The 19,107-nt window shown below is 38.3% G+C and overlaps 1 protein-coding gene across 7 annotated transcripts in view; it reads left to right on the forward strand.

The window, feature by feature from the left end:
* The window catches only part of ARHGEF11 (Rho guanine nucleotide exchange factor 11), a 4,318,379-nt gene that overhangs the window by 472,125 nt on the left and 3,827,147 nt on the right, over positions 1-19,107 (forward strand). For 5 of the 7 annotated variants that reach the window (XM_044059020.1, XM_044059026.1, XM_044059025.1 and 2 more), the window contains one exon: positions 12,130-12,144. The exons of the other annotated variants lie outside the window; for them this stretch is intronic. In XM_044059020.1, coding sequence (XP_043914955.1) covers positions 12,130-12,144 — 15 coding nt within the window. The remainder of the gene's footprint in view (positions 1-12,129; positions 12,145-19,107) is intronic. 7 annotated transcript variants of the gene reach the window in all.

Consider the following 19,107-nt stretch of genomic DNA (forward strand, 5'->3'; position numbering starts at 1 on the left):
TCTACCTCTACAGTGTTTCTCAGAGGCATCCCTACCAGGGACATCCTAGAAGCTGCTACCTGGAGTTCTGTACATAATTTCACCAAGCATTATCATTTGTCAATTTTGTCTAAATCCAGAGCTGGCTTTGCCACTGCAGTCTTGCAGGGCTTTATAGCTGGTCCTAATGCTATCTAAATTTCTCCTCTCAACCATACCTTTGGGAATCTACCCAAATGTGATGACTGCAACAGTGAAACGCGAAGAACATAGTACAGTTGTGTACACTTACCGTAAATGTAGATGTTCGAGTGTATTCACTGTTGCAATCCTGGTTACCCTCCCTCCAGCCCCCTAACTTCTTTTGGCTATACCTCTACTTTCCTTTACTATATTTAAAAGCTTTTTGGTGTATTTGCTTTTTTGTTGGAGATATCATTGTATTTTTATATTTAATTGCTTCCCATTGGGGGGGCACCTGACATCTGGGGCAAGAAAAACTGATGTAATGGCATCGGCTGCATGTTTTATATCCCTGACGTCATGGAAGAAGGGACAGCAACCGACGCAGGACCCAAGACTTTGTTAATCAGGCCGACTGAGTGCTACCTGCAAACAGTTAACCCTAACGTAATGACTGCACCAGTGAATACACTCGAGCATCTACATTTATGGTAAGTGCACCCAACTGTACTTTCTCCAGGGGACAATGTCCAGTGTTACCACTGCCCACAGTTCTGTTTTTTTTTTTTATCTTGAAAATTAAAGCAAGTCACATAACTGCAAGTGAAACTGAAGATGCATGCTTCTGCCAGTTCCAGTATTCTGTAGTATGACTAGAGCTTGACTCTGGTTTCCACTGTGTTAGTTTTGCAAGGGCAACTGCTGTAGGGTACTTAGACTGCATAGTAGTAGGATACGGGTTTTGCTATCTATGTCCTGTTACTGTGCTTGTGAGATACAGGTACAAGTCATGCTAATAAATAACATGACGTGTAATATTTGGGAAAAAATAATGGAGTAATCCTTATTGTGCATCCAACCTGGAGTGTTAATTAAACTAATAACCAACAGCCAAATGGTTAATGACTGTTTTGCATTTTATGTGTGTATCTATATATAATTTTAAATGTAGTATAATATGCAGACACCCATACACACACATTTTAAATGTGTGTGTGTATATAAGCATGCATACATACATAGTTAACTGACAGGTGATGAAGTAATCATTTGATCAATCAGAAAAAACAGTAGAGCTGATCAAAAATCAGCTTATTGCACATACTGGCTTTTTTCCGTGTGACATCGTAGTACAATGGGGATTGGTAAATTTGCCTTTTCCCCATTGTAATGCAATCTCAGAGTTGGTATATATAATTAGTAGGCAGTATAGCGGCTTGCCTTCCTGCAAAAAAGTTGTACTTTTTTATGTGTTTTTTGATTGGCTGATGATTGATCACTTACCATTCAGTATTTCAGCTTTTCAGTATATGGACATACATCCATGTGTGTGTGTGTGTGTGTGTGTGTGTAACCTCTCTAGCTATGAACTACAGGCTACCACACATATGTTATTGTTGTGTTGTGTCTTTCGGCTTTTCCCGGTTAGGGGTCGTCACAGCGGAACTCCGCTCCGCTAATGATTGGCAGTAGATTTTTATGTGCCGAGTTGCCAGTCCTGACGCACAACCTTCAACGAAGGTACGCCCATTCACGCATGTCTCGCACAGAAGACGCTTTAGCTGAGAATCGAACAGGACAACGTCTTACAGTGAGGCGACAGCGCTACCGCAGCACCACCACAGCAGTTCTACCACACATATGTACATATTGTAAATATCAAATTTGTACCATGTACCTAAGAATTTACACCTGCTCTCTAACATGAAATGTAACTGTAAATTGTTCATTAATAATATTGTCTGTATCTAAAGGTAACATGTACCTAAGAAATTAAACCTGCTCTCTAGCATGAAACATAATTGTAAATTGTTCTTTTCTATGTTATATTTGTATCTAAACTTTGTAACATGGACTTTTCTCCCCAGGCCTCCACTGAAAACAGGCTCCCTGAGCCCAGTGGACATCCACAGTCGTCAAACAGGAAATGCATAAATAATATATATATATATATATATATATATATATATATATATATATATGGGTTGTATCACTTCACCTAAAACTCATTTCACTGACAAGTAGTACTCTAACGCAATTGAAAGGTATATGTCCTTTTCCCCACTGTAGTGCAATCCTGGTGTTATATATATATATATTAAGGGGGGGGTGTGGAGGGCGCAGCCCCCCACATTAGTTGGCTTTTACCAAATAATGTAAAACAAAACCAGACCACATAAAACCAAAATAAGTGAAGGGCTGCGCCCCCTACACCCCCCCTTAATATATGTACTAGCACCAGGATCGCACTACAGTGGGGAAAAGGACATATACCTTTGACTTGCCTTATTGTATTACTTGTCAGTGAAATTAGTTTTTGGTGAAATGAACTTTAGGTGATTTGGTCTCAGTGAAATGAGTTTAGGTGAAATGAGTTTTAGGTGAAGTGATATGTACCTATATGTATATGTATGTATGTGTATAGGCTGTATTCACTTTCGTCAAAGTTATAAAAAAAAGTAGGGGATGTACAATGTTGGGTATTTTTATTAGTTCTGATCTATCAGGTTGATTTGAGGTTTGGTGACTTGAATATTGGATTGTTTGACACGGCATATCATAGGAATGCATTAATTCTGTTTTTCTGTTTTGAATCATTGTTGGACATGGGAGAAGTGGCTTAGGCCTAGAGTGCTCCAGGTTTCATTTTCCTGTAGTGAGTTTGAGCTTATTCTTTTTGGTCTTTCATGGTGGCCGTATGCCATAGTGTTGTTCTGCAAGCATTTTCCTGGCCATGGGTATTACATGTTTTACCTTCAAATTGCAACTCTTGTTTATTCAAGTTTGTTGTAGTTTTTGTCTTTGAAGTGTAGAAGTAGTCAGTTCCTTCATAGGAAAAAACTCGTTTGCGATGTATTCTAGTTGTGAGTTTTCAGGTCTTCAGTGTATCTTCAGTTTTGGGTTGGTCGTTATAGGTGAAGAAAATGCATGATTCATTTATAGTAATACCTGTAGTAATGAAGTGCTCTGTAATAAGTCCGTAAGAATTTCCTCCTACGTAACAAATTATTTGTGTACATGTTTTCTGTGAATTTCAAGAAAAAAATCATCTTAGATTAGAAGGCGCCAGGGAGGTTTATTCCACACTGTCGTGGAACTATGCCAACGTCGACATGGATTCTTCTTGCTACTTGATCTGCAGCTTCAGGCACTTGCTACTTTCTGCTACTCACTGCAATTTTTTGCACTCTCATTTGACTACTGTAAGATTTATTTGCATATTTTGGCTATGTGGTGTTCCAGTTGCCTTTTTTTTTGTTTGTTCCCAGATTTTTAATCCTGTGAAAAATTATTAAAATTAAATTACAAATTTGACAAAAGAGGGTGCTTTTTTCTTGCTCTTTCTCCATTTCTGTTAATATCGCTCCTTATTCATTTTACCGGCTTTGCATTTTTCAAATGAGTTAATTTGCCTCAGTTATAAGGTTCCTTACTTTTGCTGTTTTCCTGTAATATTTATGAAATTCATTCTCTTTCGACCTCATATTGCATACCAGTCGTGTTCCCCATCTTTTTCCCCCTCCCTACAGCTGACCATCAGCATTTTTCCTGATTCACCTGATCTAGCAGACCCAAGTTAACCTCCCTTAGGCACAAGCCCACCCACAACCAAGACTGGTGAGGAGATTAACTCTGCAGCATTGTAGTGCTGTTGGGGAGTGTGCCCTAACTCCTGCCACTCCACTGCAGCCATGAAAGCTCCACAGTTGCTGTCTTTAGGAGGTGCAGACACAGTCTGTCAACAGTATGGCACACAGCTTATGCAGCATTGAACTGAGCAGTTTTGTAATACTGTGTTGGAGCAAGCCTAGGCTGCCTTCCTCACCTCCAGTGATGGTGAGCAGACTGTGGCTCTTCACTCCCATCCTCCCTCTTTTGACTTCCAGCCCCCATGCTGCTAATTAAACACAGGTTGCCTGGGGCACACAGTTAGAGCTTTATTATTCTGTGCCATTGAGGCATTTCTGGTCACTGTCTTTTTTTGTCATTTACAGGGAGGCGTATTTTTCATTGCAGCTCTCCTGTATTATCACGAAGAGAACTCTTAGCACTTGCACCCTTCACTATTACATGAGTAGTGTTACTTTCCAAGATAAGAACGTCTGTCTGCTATGACCACCTACCCTTTGCTTGTTAATCAGTTTTGTTGCTCTGCCCACCACCTTGAGATGCACATTTAAGGCTGGCTGTCTTTATCATTTTAAGTGGTAAGTTAAATGTGAAGTACCACCCATAACTGAGCTGCTGCTTTGACAAAGCAGACACCGAGCAAGTCTCAGCTACATTGTTTTCTGTTTGATCTAGAGATGTGTTTCAGCTTAGTGTATAGTTTCTGGCCAAGGAAATAACTTTGCCATGATATTAATAGAGCACAAATTTCAGACTTGATGCATTATTACTTTGGTCTAGCCTTGACTCTTTGCAAGTGGCAGCCCTTTAGGGCTCCATTACAGCATCTTGCCAGACTGACTGGTGATGTGTTTTCATTTGTGGTGCCCCTTTTTGTTCATCTGCATAACCCTCAACTTCTCTACATTTGGAGAAGCTTTCCAGTTTGTAGCATTATTTTAGATCTGCATTTCTGTGCACTGATTTGTCCGTTGACACCACTGATATGTACTGTTTCATTGGCTCACTTGTTGGATGCAGTGCATCAAATTCAAAACGGAGTCAACAGATTCACCAAAGGCTTTTAGATGTACTGTGCTGTTGCTCCACTGATAAGACCAGTAACATGGTGCTGCTAGAAAAATGGACCATTAGCGCAGTATACTTTTAACTGTCAAGCTGTTGGTTCATTTTTCTAACTGTTGTGTTCTCTTGGTTGGCTAGAAATGTGCATTCCTTACTTTAAAGGCATCACTGCAGCCTGGTCTGTTCAAGCAGTTGCAGCTGACAGAGTGGCTGCTTAAATTAAATGTGTTTAATAAGCTGGTGTGCAGCTTTATCAAGAAGCTTATTTTAAGTTGTTAGTGACAGATTAGTCTTTTTTTTTTAACTTCTCTTTTGGGGGTGTGGGCATTCCTCCTTTTTTTGCCATCTGCTATGGTTTTTAATGTTCAGTGCTTGGGAGGTATATGTTCATCTGATGCCATTGTAGATCTCCTTTTTTGTGTGCTGCTGTCTCATGTAATGTTTGAAAGCATGTTCTGTTATTGTCGTCCTTTACCTGAACCCAGTCCATTAAGTGCTGTGGGGTGATTACCAGGTGATGTGACATGATTGCCTGTCTAGAAAGACTGATCGTAATCTGCTCTCTTGGAGTAGAGGGATAATGTTCTGACTCGGAGTATCAGAGTTGAATTAGCCGCTTTGGCACATGCTGTTAAGGGGAGGTTGGAGTAGAGGGATAATGTTCTGACTCGGAGTAGCAGAGTTGAATTAGCTGCTTTGGCACATGCTGTTAAGGGGAGGTTGGAGTAGAGGGATAATATCCTGACTCTGACTCAGAGTAGCAGAGTTGAATTAGCTGCTTTGGCACATGCTGCTAAGGGGAGGTTGGAGTAGAGGGATAATGTTCTGACTCTGAGTAGCAGAGTTGAATTAGCTACTTTCGCACTTGCTGTTAAGGGGAGGAGAGGAGTGAAGCAGTTAAGCTGACTCAGCTGTCTGTGAGGGTGGAGGAGACATGTGCCTGGGTGTACTTGAATGGTAGAGTCTCCATTTGAGACTAAGAATCCAAGCCAGAGTTCTGTCTACAAGGGAATTAGCAACTTGATTTCATACACATGAGAGCAGGTATGTATGTCCCAGTGACCTATTGCATGCTAACCCTTTGGATGCTTCAGGGCATGAGCAGGAGAACACTTGGGTCTTAAGGAAAAACACTAATCCCATTGCGGATAATGGTACCATTTCCAGCTGTCTCCCAACTCCTGCTTTCATGAGATTAGATGGGCCAAAGAATTCTTTATTCAACAGAAACCTATGGGCCATTTGAGTGTTGGGAGGGAGGTTTGGGTGGGCGTGATTAGTGAAAAACTAATAGAGACACCTCTACATATTTCAAGTGTGTTTACAGTGCCACGTTGTTATTTCAAAAAGAAGTGAGGATGTAATTTTAAGGCGTGTTTGACTAGTATAAGAAAGCCATGTGACACTAACATTTAAATCTTTTTACAGGGGTATAAACTTATGCTGGTTTTGTTTAAGTGAAAAAGTACATCTGCATGTTCATGTTTTAGCCTCTCATTTTCTGTGTATGTTTGAAACTGCTCAGAGGAGGAGGACAGTGGTGCCAGCATTTTTTGTGCTGTATCCTTTCTTTGTGATTGATTTCAGTTTGACGTTATGTAGATGTTCATAGTGTTACACTGCTGCAGTCATTACACTTGGGTTATCCTGCCATCAGGCGGTCCCGCATTCGGCCCGAGTTCCAAAGTCTTGGTCTGACGTCGGTTGCTGTCGCTTCTTCCCTGACGTCAGTGCGCCAGGGGTATACAAGATGCAGCTGATGCCATTTTCTTCAGTCTTTCTTGCTGCGCGGTGCCCGAAGCAAAAGCAGTTTGCAAGTGCCGGTCAGCCGACTCCTGAGATTTTCATTCCGAATCCAGAACCGAAGTCTTCTACAAAGCTAAGTACCCCGTTGGGGAAACTTTTTCTTGCCTCAGACCGATGTCAGTAAAAGTTAATTGTATTTCTTGTGGGAAGCAAATACCTCATAAGGATTTCCTTTCCTATTGTATCCCATGCCTAGGCCCAGACCACGATGTCACAGGTTGTGGGTTTTGTGCTATGTTTAACAAGCGCACTATTAAACGTCGGTTTGATTTTGCCCGACATTATTTTGGCAGAAAATTCAATTACACCATGCCGTCGGAACAACCGGCGACCGGGTTACACAAAAAACGTAAAGACAAGGACATGCATCCGAGGCCCAAAACTGACAACGAAACCTCTTCTAGGCCAGTCGCCGGTTCTCCGTTTTTCAGCGAGGTGCCTTTGCAGCCCCTGACGACCGCTTCTTTGGAACCACAAGCCGCCTCTGACTCCCACGTGGAGATGGCTGGGCCTTCGGATACACCAGACTTATGGCCTACCGAGACTAACCCTTCAGAGGGCTCCGGAGTAGCTGAACAACCCGCAGCTTCAGAGGGTGTTTTCAGGCCTACTCAGTTAACCATTAAATCTGCTGCTAAATCTAAACCAAAGAAACAACTTCAGCCTTCACCAGGACAGGCCTCCATGCCTAAGAAACAGATGCTCAAAATGGCCGAAGACTTAATTACTCTGATCAGGGGGTCCCACCCTCCTCCTTATAAAAGCCTAGACAGGATGCAGATTATGACTCATCCGACCAGGTGTCCATCTCCTCAGATTCCTCCTCAGACCTAGGATACTCTTTACCCCCTTATGAGGATTCTGATGCTGAGGAATCAATTCCTTCAGCCTCTCCACCAGAGGACTACTCCTTTGGGGAAGCCTTACATACCATGCGGGAGCATTTCCATTGGGAGGGCCAGGATTATTCAGAATCCAAGAAAAGGCTCAGAGATTTTCTTTTATTACCTCAACACAGACCCCTTGCTATTCCGCCAGTGTTAGATATTGTGGATGATGTGTATTCTGAATCCAGTTTAATTCCTGATTCTTTACCTCCTGCTCCAGTTAAGTCAGACAGATACTACAGAGTCCCTGACTCAAACAAATTCCTTTATAAAAGCCCTGTTGCTGACCCTGAAACTATTTCCCAGGGTCCCAAAGGGGTAAAGGCCTCTACAGCAAAAAATCCAGCAGTCCCATCTGACAGAGATTCCAGAGCATTAGACAGATGGAGGAAGAAAGTGTATACATCTGCAACTTTAGCAATGAGGGCCTTAAATTGCCAGTTTTACATGCTTAAATATCAGCAATATTTGATGTCTCAGTTGAAACAAAAAATGCTTCCAAATTTAGATCTTCCTAATTATGAGGAAATGCAGGATTTATTGCATGCAGCTGAACAAGTGGAAAAACATACTTTGCAATGTGGTTTTAATTAATTAGAGGCCTCCTGTAGAGCAGCAGTTACAGGGTCTGTCATTAGGAGACATGCTTGGTTAAAAGAGCAAACTTTACCAGATCATGTTAAAGCAAAATTATTGGATGCACCTTTGCAGCAGGATGTTTTATTTGGAGTTAAAGCAGAAGAGGTATTAAAGAAAATGGAGGATAAAGCAAAATCTATGCAAACGATGAAGGATTTCTTACAGGTTCAGCCTCCTCGATTTAGCAGAAATTGGCCAACAAAGAATTGGTCCTTTCCAGTTTCAGACAGACCTCAAAGGGGCAGATACAGACGTCCAAGAGGCAGAGGTCAACCACAAGGTTCTTACAGACCTCGACAATGGGGTGCATCAACCCAGAAAGAAGGGGAAGACAGGCCTCAACCTTATAAAAAACAGCCCCAATGACTTCCCACTACAGCTGCTAATGACTTCCCACTACAGCTGCCAAACATCTCTCTCTTGGCAGCCCCCTTGGGGGGAAAACTGGCACTTTTCAGTCACAATTGGCATATGATCACCAAAGACAAATGGGTTCTCAATATTGTGTCTCAAGGTTACAGGTTCCACTTTCACACTGCCAAGGTTAAAAGGAATGCCAAATCTGCCACCAAATCAATGGGCAGAGGCTCAAAGGCAAATTACAGCACTCATGTGGACATGAGAGATATTCAAAAGGTACCAACACAGGAGCAAGGACAAGGATTTTACTCAAGACTATTTCTGGTTCCTAGAAAGGACAAAGCCTGGAGGCCCATTCTGGATCTTTATTCTCTAGATACTTACCTGGATGTTCCAAAATTCAAAATGTTGACACTACAGCAGCTTCTTCCCATGCTGGGCAAGAAAGCTTGGCTCGTATATTTGGACCTCAAGGAGGCATACCTGCATGTCCCTATCAGACAAAATTGCAGAAGATACCTCAGATTCTTAGCATGTTCAAGGCATTACCAATTCTCTGCACTGCTCTTTGGCTTATCTACTGCGCCCAGGGTCTTTACAAAATGCCTGGCACCAGTAATTGCATTTTGCAGAAAAAAGGAATTCAAATTTACCCATGCTTGGATGACTGCCTTATTCAAGCAGAGAGCAATGACATTCTTCTAGAGCATCTAGCGTTTGTAAAAAGACTGCTAATTTGCCTAGAGTACACAGTAAACGAAAAGAAATCAAAACTAGTGCCCTCACAAGAGATAATATTCCTGGGTGCCAGCTTAAATACAATGCCCAGATGGCTTATGTCACACCAGACAAGCAAGGACAACTGACTCAATATTTCCAATTGATGGCAACAAAATCCCAACTCCCGTCAAGAAAAATTCTGCAGGCCTTGGGTTACATGGCATCTTGCATACTACTAATTCCATATGCCAAACTGCATATGAGGAAACTACAATGGTACCTAAAGAGTGTCTGGCTGTTTGGAAACAGTAATACCACTTATTCTTTGCCTTCAACAGGAGTTTCGATGGTGGGCTCAAGTCTGTCACCTCAACAAGGTACAGCCTTTCACTCAACCCACAGCCAGGCAAACACTGACAATAGATGCTTCGGATTATGCCTGGGGAGCACACATGGCAGGAAAATGTATTCAGGGCAAGTGGCCCGCAGAACAAAGGCATCTTCACATCAATCAAAAAGAGATGCTAGCTGTACAAAATGCCCTTATAGCTTTCAAGGACCTTCTGCATCCAGGACAATTATTATTAAAGACGGACAACACCACAGTTATGTGTTACATAAACAGGCAAGGGGGCACTCATTCATATCCCCTCTGCAGGCAAGCCATGACCTTGTGGAACACAGCTAAAACCTATCAAGTTCATCTGCAAGCACAATTCCTGTCAGGAGAGAAAAACACACTGGCAGACGACTTAAGCAGAAACATCATGGATCCGCACGAGTGGAAATTACATCCACAAATGTTCAGGATGATAACACAAAAATGGTGGAGCCCGGACATAGATCTGTTCGCATCCCCAATGAATTACCAGCTACAGAAATTTTGCACAAGGACTTACCACCCACAAGTATGGAAAGTGGATGCCCTCTCATTCGGCTAGAAAAACCTACAAGTATACGCTTTCCAACCACTGCCTCTCCTTTCAAAGGTACTCATAAAAGCCAGACAAGAAAAGCCAAAGATTATCCTGATTGCCCCAGACTGGCCAGGCCAGCACTGGTACCCAATCTTAAAGAACTTAGCACAAGGTCCACCATGGATTTTGCCTCAAATCCCACAACTTCTGACTCAGCAAAACAATCAGATACTTCACGGCTAGCTCAAGACTTTAAACCTGGCTGCATGGCAGATTCCTTAGTCAAGCAAACAATGCCTCTCTCCAAAGCTGTTATAGATGTCATTCTGGAGACCAGAAGGCCTAGCACCAGGAAAGCCTATTCGGATAAATGGAAGAGATTTTGTGCCTGGAACCAGGCTCACAGCCTTGACCCTCTTGTCCCAAATATTCCTCAGATACTACAATACTTAACTGAGATGCTGGACAAAGGCCTCTCCTTTTCATCCATTAAGATCCATGCCTCTGCCATCTCTGCTCATTACAAGACAGATCCCCAAATTTTTTCTCATCCTTTGCTAAAACAGTAACTCAGAGGGGCTAAAAACATAAGACCGCCCCATAGAGCACCAACTCCAACTTGGGACCTCAACTTCATCTTGGAAAAATTAACTTTACCTCCTTTTGAGCCAGCTAACTCAGCAGACTTAAAATATGCCTCTTGGAAAACTGCTCTGCTCCTGGCAATAACCTCAGCACGAAGAGTTTCAGAATTACAGGCACTAATGGCAGTGGAACCTTTCATCATTTTCCACCAAGACAGGGCGTGTTTAAGAACAAACCCTACTTTCATGCCAAAGGTGGTATCAAGTGTGGCTCTAAGTTGCCAACTTTTTATCCAAATCCACAGAATAATGGGGAGAGACTACTGCATTCCTTGGACATACACAGGCAGTTCTGCTTGGACAAAACAAAAGCTTTCAGGAAAACTGAGCAATTGTTTGTAGCATATGCTGCAGGAACACAGGGAAAAGCCATTTCAAAACAGACCATTTCAAAATGGATAGGGCATTGTATACGTTTCTGCTATACACACCATGGGAAAACTGCACCTAACAGCATTAGGTCTCATTCCACCAGGGCAACAGCCACTTCAACTGCCTACCTCAGAGGAGTACCTACCAAGGACATTTTGGAAGCAGCAACTTGGAGTTCTTTACATACCTTCACCAAGCATTACCATCTGCCTCTTTACTCTAAATCCAGAGCTGGCTTTGCCACTGCAGTCCTGCAGGGCCTTATAGCCACCCCTAATGCCTTATAGAACCAGCCACCCTACCTCAGCTTTGGGATTCTACCCACGTGTAATGACTGCAACAGTGTAACACGGTGAACATAGTACAGTTTTGTACCTGCCATAAATGTAGATGTTCGAGTGTATACACTGCTGCAGTCTAGGTTACCCTCCCTCCTTCCCCTCTTACTTGCTGGTACTTACCCAAGCCTTCTACCCTTTGCTACCTGTGGGGAGTATTTGCTGGTAACTGAAAGTTTTTGATTGCTTTTCTTATGTGTGTTTATTAGCAATTTACATTGCCTACCTTTTTGGGGGCACCTGACATCTGGGGCAAGAAAAACTGAAGAAAATGGCTCTGCTGCATCTTGTATACCCCCTGGCGCACTGACGTCAGGGAAGAAGCGACAGCAACCGACGCCAGACCAAGACTTTGGAACTCGGGCCGACTGCGGGACCACCTGACGGCAGGATAACCCAAGTGTAATGACTGCAGCAGTGTATACACTCAAACATCTACATTTATGGTAGGTACAGAACTGTACTTTTTGTCACTGATTGTTTTTTTCAAGTTTTATTTTTTTTCTGGATTTTGCTTGATCTCATTTTTGTGGTGTTTTTTTTTTTTTTTTTAATTTAATTATATGTCTCCTTTTTGTCTTTGTCACAGTCCCATTGCAGCGTGGTAAGGTCACCATTAAAACTATGCATCGCCCTAGAGCAATTTAGTCCCCTGATTGTTTTGCTGTGTTGTCTGCACTTTGTCCTTGCTTGGATATTCCCCTTTATGCATGCCCCTGTGTCCTCTACCCTTTGCTGCATTTATCATATTGTGTTGTATACCTGTTTATTATTGTCTTGATATTTGCATGTGTGTATATATTGCTGTTTGACTTTGGTTATGCAGATGAACAGAATATTGTTGTTTTTTTTTTTCCATTTGGGGTTTAGATTTGCACCCCCCCCAAAAAAATTTTTTTTGCTCAGTAAACACTGTCATGAAACCTTGAACCGCATCTGTAGTCTTCATTATGCATTTATTTTGAAGACCTGTAGGGCGTGAGGGGACGTGGCCAAGATGGCGTATTGAGTGCAGCTTTTGGTGAAGGCTCTGTAATTTTAAAGCAGTATTCTGACAGTAATGACAGTTTTCATATTTTTCGTTAGAGAAGTAAGATGATGTATATCATTTTTTATCTGTTCATTGAATTTTCCTGTTAAAATTATATCTAATATTTCAGCAGTGAGAAAACTTCAGGATGAATTACTCAAAAACTGTATATAGAATACCAGCATGAAAAAAGAGATCCAGTCAATGTGAAGCATGCACGCTGTACTAGCTAAAATAGATAAACTGAACTAGAAATGGACAAATTCAAAGAAGACTGTAAAAACAAATAGATCTGGAAAATTTAGTTACACAACGAATTACACAAAATAATATGGAAAAGCAGTAAATGATCAAGATGGAAGAATAAATGAGGGTGAGTCACATACAGAATTTTTATTGAAGCAAAACAGTTGGTTTATGGATAAAGGAGATGACGTGGAGAATAGAACGAGAAGAAACAATACAAGAATTTGTGGCATACAAGAAAAATATGAGGGGGATAATTTAATTAACTGTCTAAAGACATGGCTTCATTAGAACTTAAATTTACCAGAAGCTTTATCTTTTGGAATAGAGAGAGCCCATAGACCCCTGACAATGCCTTTTTGGAAAGGAAATGCTCTTCCACGTTCTGTTAGTTAAATTTATGCTTAGCTTAGAAAAGGATCAGATGTTAAAATCTGCATGGTGTTCCCCTCCTATCACAATTGGAGAAAATACAGTTTGGTTTGACAATGACTGTTTCACAAAAGTAAGGAACAAAAGAAAGATTTGATGTCTTCTTTAAAAAGAACTTAAAAAATGGCATTAAAACAAACTTGATGTTTCCTGCTAGAATTAACTTAATTTACTTGTAAGATTTAAAATATTTGAGGAAGTAACTGTTTACTCAGAAGAACAAATTACAGAAGAAATGAATTGGAATGCAGTATCCCTTAAAAAGTAGAGTGAAATAAGTACTTAGAAAACTGCTGCAAAAGTTGAGAAAAAAGAAACCTAAAAATAAATAACATTTTTCTCTGATGGCATTATTATACTTCACAGTAATATTCAGCATTTGATTTTGTTCTTATATGCTATTTATCTTAACCATAATGCTTTTAAGAATATCATATTTTAGTTTCACAATAGTAATTAAAATATTTTTAATGTATTATTTTATTATTTTGCTTTAGTTGTTTTTTATAGTTGGAGTAATAAGTTGAGGGGAAGGAGAGGAACAAGTACCTAAGTAAAATGCATTACATTTTGTTTACCATGTTTTCTTTCTTTTTTTAACTGTACTTGTTTATTGTAGTATAACATATTCTTACTAAGCAGTTAGTGTATTCATACTTTCCAGTCACCTTATTGCTGTGATATAGTTTGCTATAACTTAATAAGGAGTTAAGTTTTGTAGTTTTTGCTTGATAGTACTTTATCTAGTCACTTGAAATGAATGGTGCAATGTATGTATATATTTTATTTAAATAACTTTGTTTAATACTTAGCTAAAGTTTGCACTGACTTGATTTTATGTAGCTTTTTTCTCCTTCTCTTCCCTCTTTGATTTGTATTAAACAAGGTAAAGTGGTTATTTCGAAGTGTATGGTTTAAATGAATTATGTAAACTGTATTTGCCCATTGAAAGATTTTAGTGGTGTCTGCTTTTGTTTCATTTTATCCTCCCAAAATTAACAGTTTTAGCAGTTTAGGAGTTGAGTTATTCCGTTTCAGATGTACTTAACGTAATTGAAAACTGCCCCACCAATGTTTTGTGGGACAAAATCTTAAGCTGTTTCCACTTGCAGTCATGTCAGGAGAAAAATAATGCAAGAAGGTCAGGGTTTGCATGTTTATGCATGTATGCCTTGTGATCGAATGTACAGAGCAACGTAGAAGTGTGAGATAATGGAATTGTAACTCTAAACTGGTTTCAGCTGCTTTATTTTAAGTTTGTACATAAACAGGATAGTGTTGATGCATTTGGGCTATAACATATATGAGTTCTTTGCAGTTTAGTCAAATATGCATAGGAAAGCTTCACTATTATCGGCATTCTTAACTGAATGTCAAATATCGCATACATTTTTATGTTCAGTGGTAAGAACTGTATTCTTTGGTTAAAGGCTTTGAAATGGTATTTCTTAGATGTATGTAATTTGTATGATTTCATAAAAATGTTTACAAATTTATTTCTCATTTTACTGGCACTAAAGGAACTATGAAGTAATGGTGTGCAAACAAGAGTGCATGATGTATTAAAACATAAGATTTAAATATTATGCTGCTTCCCCTAAAAATAACATAGATTAGCTGATAGAAAAAAAATCTCAACAATTTAATAAATTCTTAACAAAAGACTTCTGATACTGAAGATTTTAAAATGTGTCATGCACATTTGAGTAAAAAACAATTCTCCACTAGATACTGTATTAAGGAGATATTTGGGAAAGCATATTACTGTAAAATTAACCGATATCAAATAATAATAAGCAAACCAATGTCACTAGCAGAAAAAGAGAAGCTGTTAAAAATATAAAAATGGAAAAGTGCCAGGTCTTTATGGTTTAAATGCAGAATTATGTAAACGTTTACCTCCTAATATAATTGGGTTATTAAGTGAAGCTTATCTTTTAGTTCAAACCTGTAATTTAATTCTACCTTCCTGAAATATCCGTCTATATCTCCTGTATTTGTTTTAGGGAAAAAAGAGAAATTTGGTCTCCTCTGATAGACCTGTTTCTTTATTTAATGTCAACTATAAAATGTTTGCATCTGTGTTTTCTAGCAAACTGAAGGATGTTATTGATACAGTTATTGGCAAAGATCAGACGAGTTTCATTATTAATAGATTAACTTTTGATAATGTGAAAGGGGTGATAACTGTCCTGGATTTACTAAAAAAAGCAAAACAAGAAACATTAATTTGCTTAGATATAGAGAGAGCATTTTATTGATTGATTGTGATTATTTATTTAAAACTCTAATTAAACTTTTGGATTTCCAAATTACTTTGTTAATATTATCAGAAACGTATAGATTTAAAGCCTATATCAAAATAAGTATGCATGTTTCTCAGATATTTAATTTACATAAAGAAGCAAAACAAGGTTATTGTCCCTTTTAATGTTTCTTAATATTATTAGACTAAAAGAAAAGAAAATTAAGATTTTAAGATGTGATCATATTTACACTAAAATTCAGTTTTTTGTTGATGTAATGTTAACAGTAGAAGATACAAATCTGTGTATGAGTTAGACATAGATTTATTTTGACAGATGTCACTAATAACATTTAATAATCGATCTGTTTTAATCAGCAATTGAAATTTACATTAAAAACAAATATAAGTTTAATTAGGATAAAGAAAAGATTAAATACTTGGAAATTACAGTTCAAGTTGATATCAGTCAAGTCATTTTTTTAAAACAAATTGAGGATATAACTCTATTAAACAGTGGGATGAGATTGTTTTACTTTTGAAGAGAGGTTAGTACTCATTACCAGTAATTTTGTATTTATTCCATTTCAAAGTACAAGGAAAATCTTTATTAAGAAAAATGGAATAAATATTGCTTTTTTTAATGCTTTCCTGGTAGTGGGAATGTGGAAGAATAAGATCCATATTTGGAGTCGTATGCACTAGCAGCAGTTCTTAGTATGATTACGCAATGGCTGGATTCTCTAGATTCTAACTATATAAGCAATGGAAAAATATTCATAAAGATATATGTAAATCTGTTCTGAACAAATTAAAATCATTAATCTATTTATATGGTTACTCAAAGTGATTATACATTGAGATTTAAATGTAAAATTGGACTGTATCTGCATACAGACACTGAGGACTTTTAGAAATGATATTTATAGAACTTCAGTAATGAAAAAATGGAAATTGTTGCTCTTTGCTATCGTCTTTACAGCTTCTTAGAAAGCCATAATCTTTCCAGTATGGGGACACTAAAGATATTTTATTCTGATATACTTCTTTATAGATAAAAGTGTTGTCAGATCTCTGCTAAAAGTAGTAAATAAAAGCTAGCTATATATTTCTCAGACATTATTAGTAAACTTAATTTTAGAAAATTTTTTTTTCTAGACTAAATGAAAAAAAAATGATTCCAAAATGTTATAAATATTTTAGTTGTATTATCAAAGGGGAGATCTCTGGCAATGAATCAAAAGTGTATACACTAATTATAATTAGTAATAGTAAATATATTTAAGAATTACTGGAAATATTGAGAAGTTAGTAATTTGAATGATTTAATAGATGAAAAAAATGTCTAATTTAAAATCTATAGTCAAACATCGCCCAGTCTGCACTGGAAGATTTTTATGTGGAAATACCAACATAGAGTTTTTATTATTCCAGATAGAATTTCAGAGTTTAATAAAACTAATGCAATGTACTTCAAGATATGTAAAAAAATCTGTTAAGGCAGATTGTTTGTACATATTCTATAATTGTGAGAAATTACTGGAATGATATTAATTTTTAAGTCAGTTAACAAGAATAACTGTTATAGTAAATAAACAATATACCCATTGTAGTAAATAAACAATAGACTGTGATTTGGAGTATTTTAATTGTGTCAAGAAAAGTTACAAGTACAAAATGGAAATCTGACTCAGTACCTCTGTTTTTAAAGGATTTCTTGATTTTGTTGCAGATCTGTATAAAAAAAGAGAGAGAAACTTTGAGGTTAAGATCTACAAATCATAATGTGATTACAACCCGGGAATTATTAAAACCAAAACCATTTATTAAACAATGTGAATTAAGCGCTTTCATCCTCCAAAACTCAGGACTTCATCAGACTTCACCATGTTAAATTAAAAGCATACTTAAATAGTAAAAGCCATTCCATAATTAACCCAACTCAAAGTTTAAAGGGACAGTACACACAAAAAAAGAACTTACCCATTAAAAAAGAACTAGCTTAATAAATATCATTACTCATAATTTTTTAATAGGAGTCCAAATAGCACCAAAGAATACCTTAGCATTTATTTAAAAATAATATGGAATATGTTAACTGTATAAAAAAATGTATGTTCTTATTAAAATATGTGATCTTTTATTATTTAAAAATGGTTGGAGGGAGATTTTCATTGTTGATACCAGGGTAATTCTGTGCATTTAATTTAAACTGCCAGATAGCGTTCCTCTTCTCCAGTTTATTTTTCAAGTCTCCACCTCTCGGGTTAATTGTGGAATGGGACAAGGTTAAAACATAATGTGACGATTGGGGAGATATGGGCAAAGGCTGCCAGCCTAGTCAAATAGAATGTAATATATAATTCTATCAACTGTATAAATAAATGTAAAATACAGGCTTATGTTTTTAAATGTAAGAAAGCACTGTAAAATATGGAACTGCACAATATGTGACAACATTGCACTCTACTGGCCCAGTGAAGCATGTTGTATCCTTTCATGTTAGAATTCGGCCCGAGGGCGGCTAGATAAAGATTTCATGTTTTAAGGCTAAAGTTTATGACTAGAATTTAGATGTGGAAGGTGCTTTATTGCTTTAGTTTCTGTTAGTATGTACATGTGAAATGTCTTCTATTGTTGTAAGTTTCTGTGCAGGTTTTAGATTGCTAAATAATGCAGTTTGTGGCCTGAGAACTCAGACCAGGTGTTAAGATGATGCAATATGAATACTGGGAAAACCTAAGTGTCAAAAATGATGTAATTTTGGGAGGGCCTTAGAGACATATTTGTTATAGCAATAAACCCACGCCTGGGTGTGGGTAATGCTGGATTTACCCATGGTTGGTGTGGTTTGGTCACAAGGGCGAAGCCCGAGTGGCCAAACAGAGACAACCGTTGGTAAATCCAGCATTACCCACACCCAGAAGTGGGTTATTGCTATTATACAATGACATTATTTAAGAAAAAAAAATTACTTTGTTTAAGTAATGGCATTGTATAATGCCTCCTCCTTGCTTCCCTTCCGCAACTGTCTGGTATTCTCTGGCAGTTCTGATGTACTGCGCATGCGTATGCTTACGCAGTACATCAGAGCTGTGGGCAGAAAAAAGGAGAAAGGAAGATCTCCGTTGCTTTCTACGAACTGTCTCGCTATGTTAAAGGAGTTTAACATAGCGAGACAGCTTTATAAAAAGCAACAGAGAATCTATGTTGCTTTTTTAAAGCTGTCTCGCTATGTTAAACCCATTTAGCATAGCGAGACAGTTTTAAAAAAAAGGAACGGAGAAAGCAAGATCTCCGTTGCTTTTTACAAACTGTCTCACAATGTTAAAGGAGTTTAACATAGTGATACAGCTTTAAAAAAGCAACAGAGGGAAACAGTGTGTAAAAAAAGACTTGTACTAATGGAAAAAGTCCGGGCGACCGGACCTTTTTCCATTAGTATAAGTCTGATTTACAACATGCATGCTGACTGATCAGCGTGCACATTTTGGAATATTAATGGGGGGTTGTTGTATAATAGTAATGTTTAAATACTATTTCTCACAAGAGACCGGGAGCATTTTGATTTTGGACGTCTAACTTACAAGCACTGCTTATGCTCTTTATGTATG

This window comes from Protopterus annectens, chromosome 17.part0, assembly GCF_019279795.1.
Source record: "Protopterus annectens isolate FY-2018-M chromosome 17.part0, PAN1.0, whole genome shotgun sequence".
Taxonomy (NCBI): Eukaryota; Metazoa; Chordata; order Ceratodontiformes; family Protopteridae; genus Protopterus; species Protopterus annectens.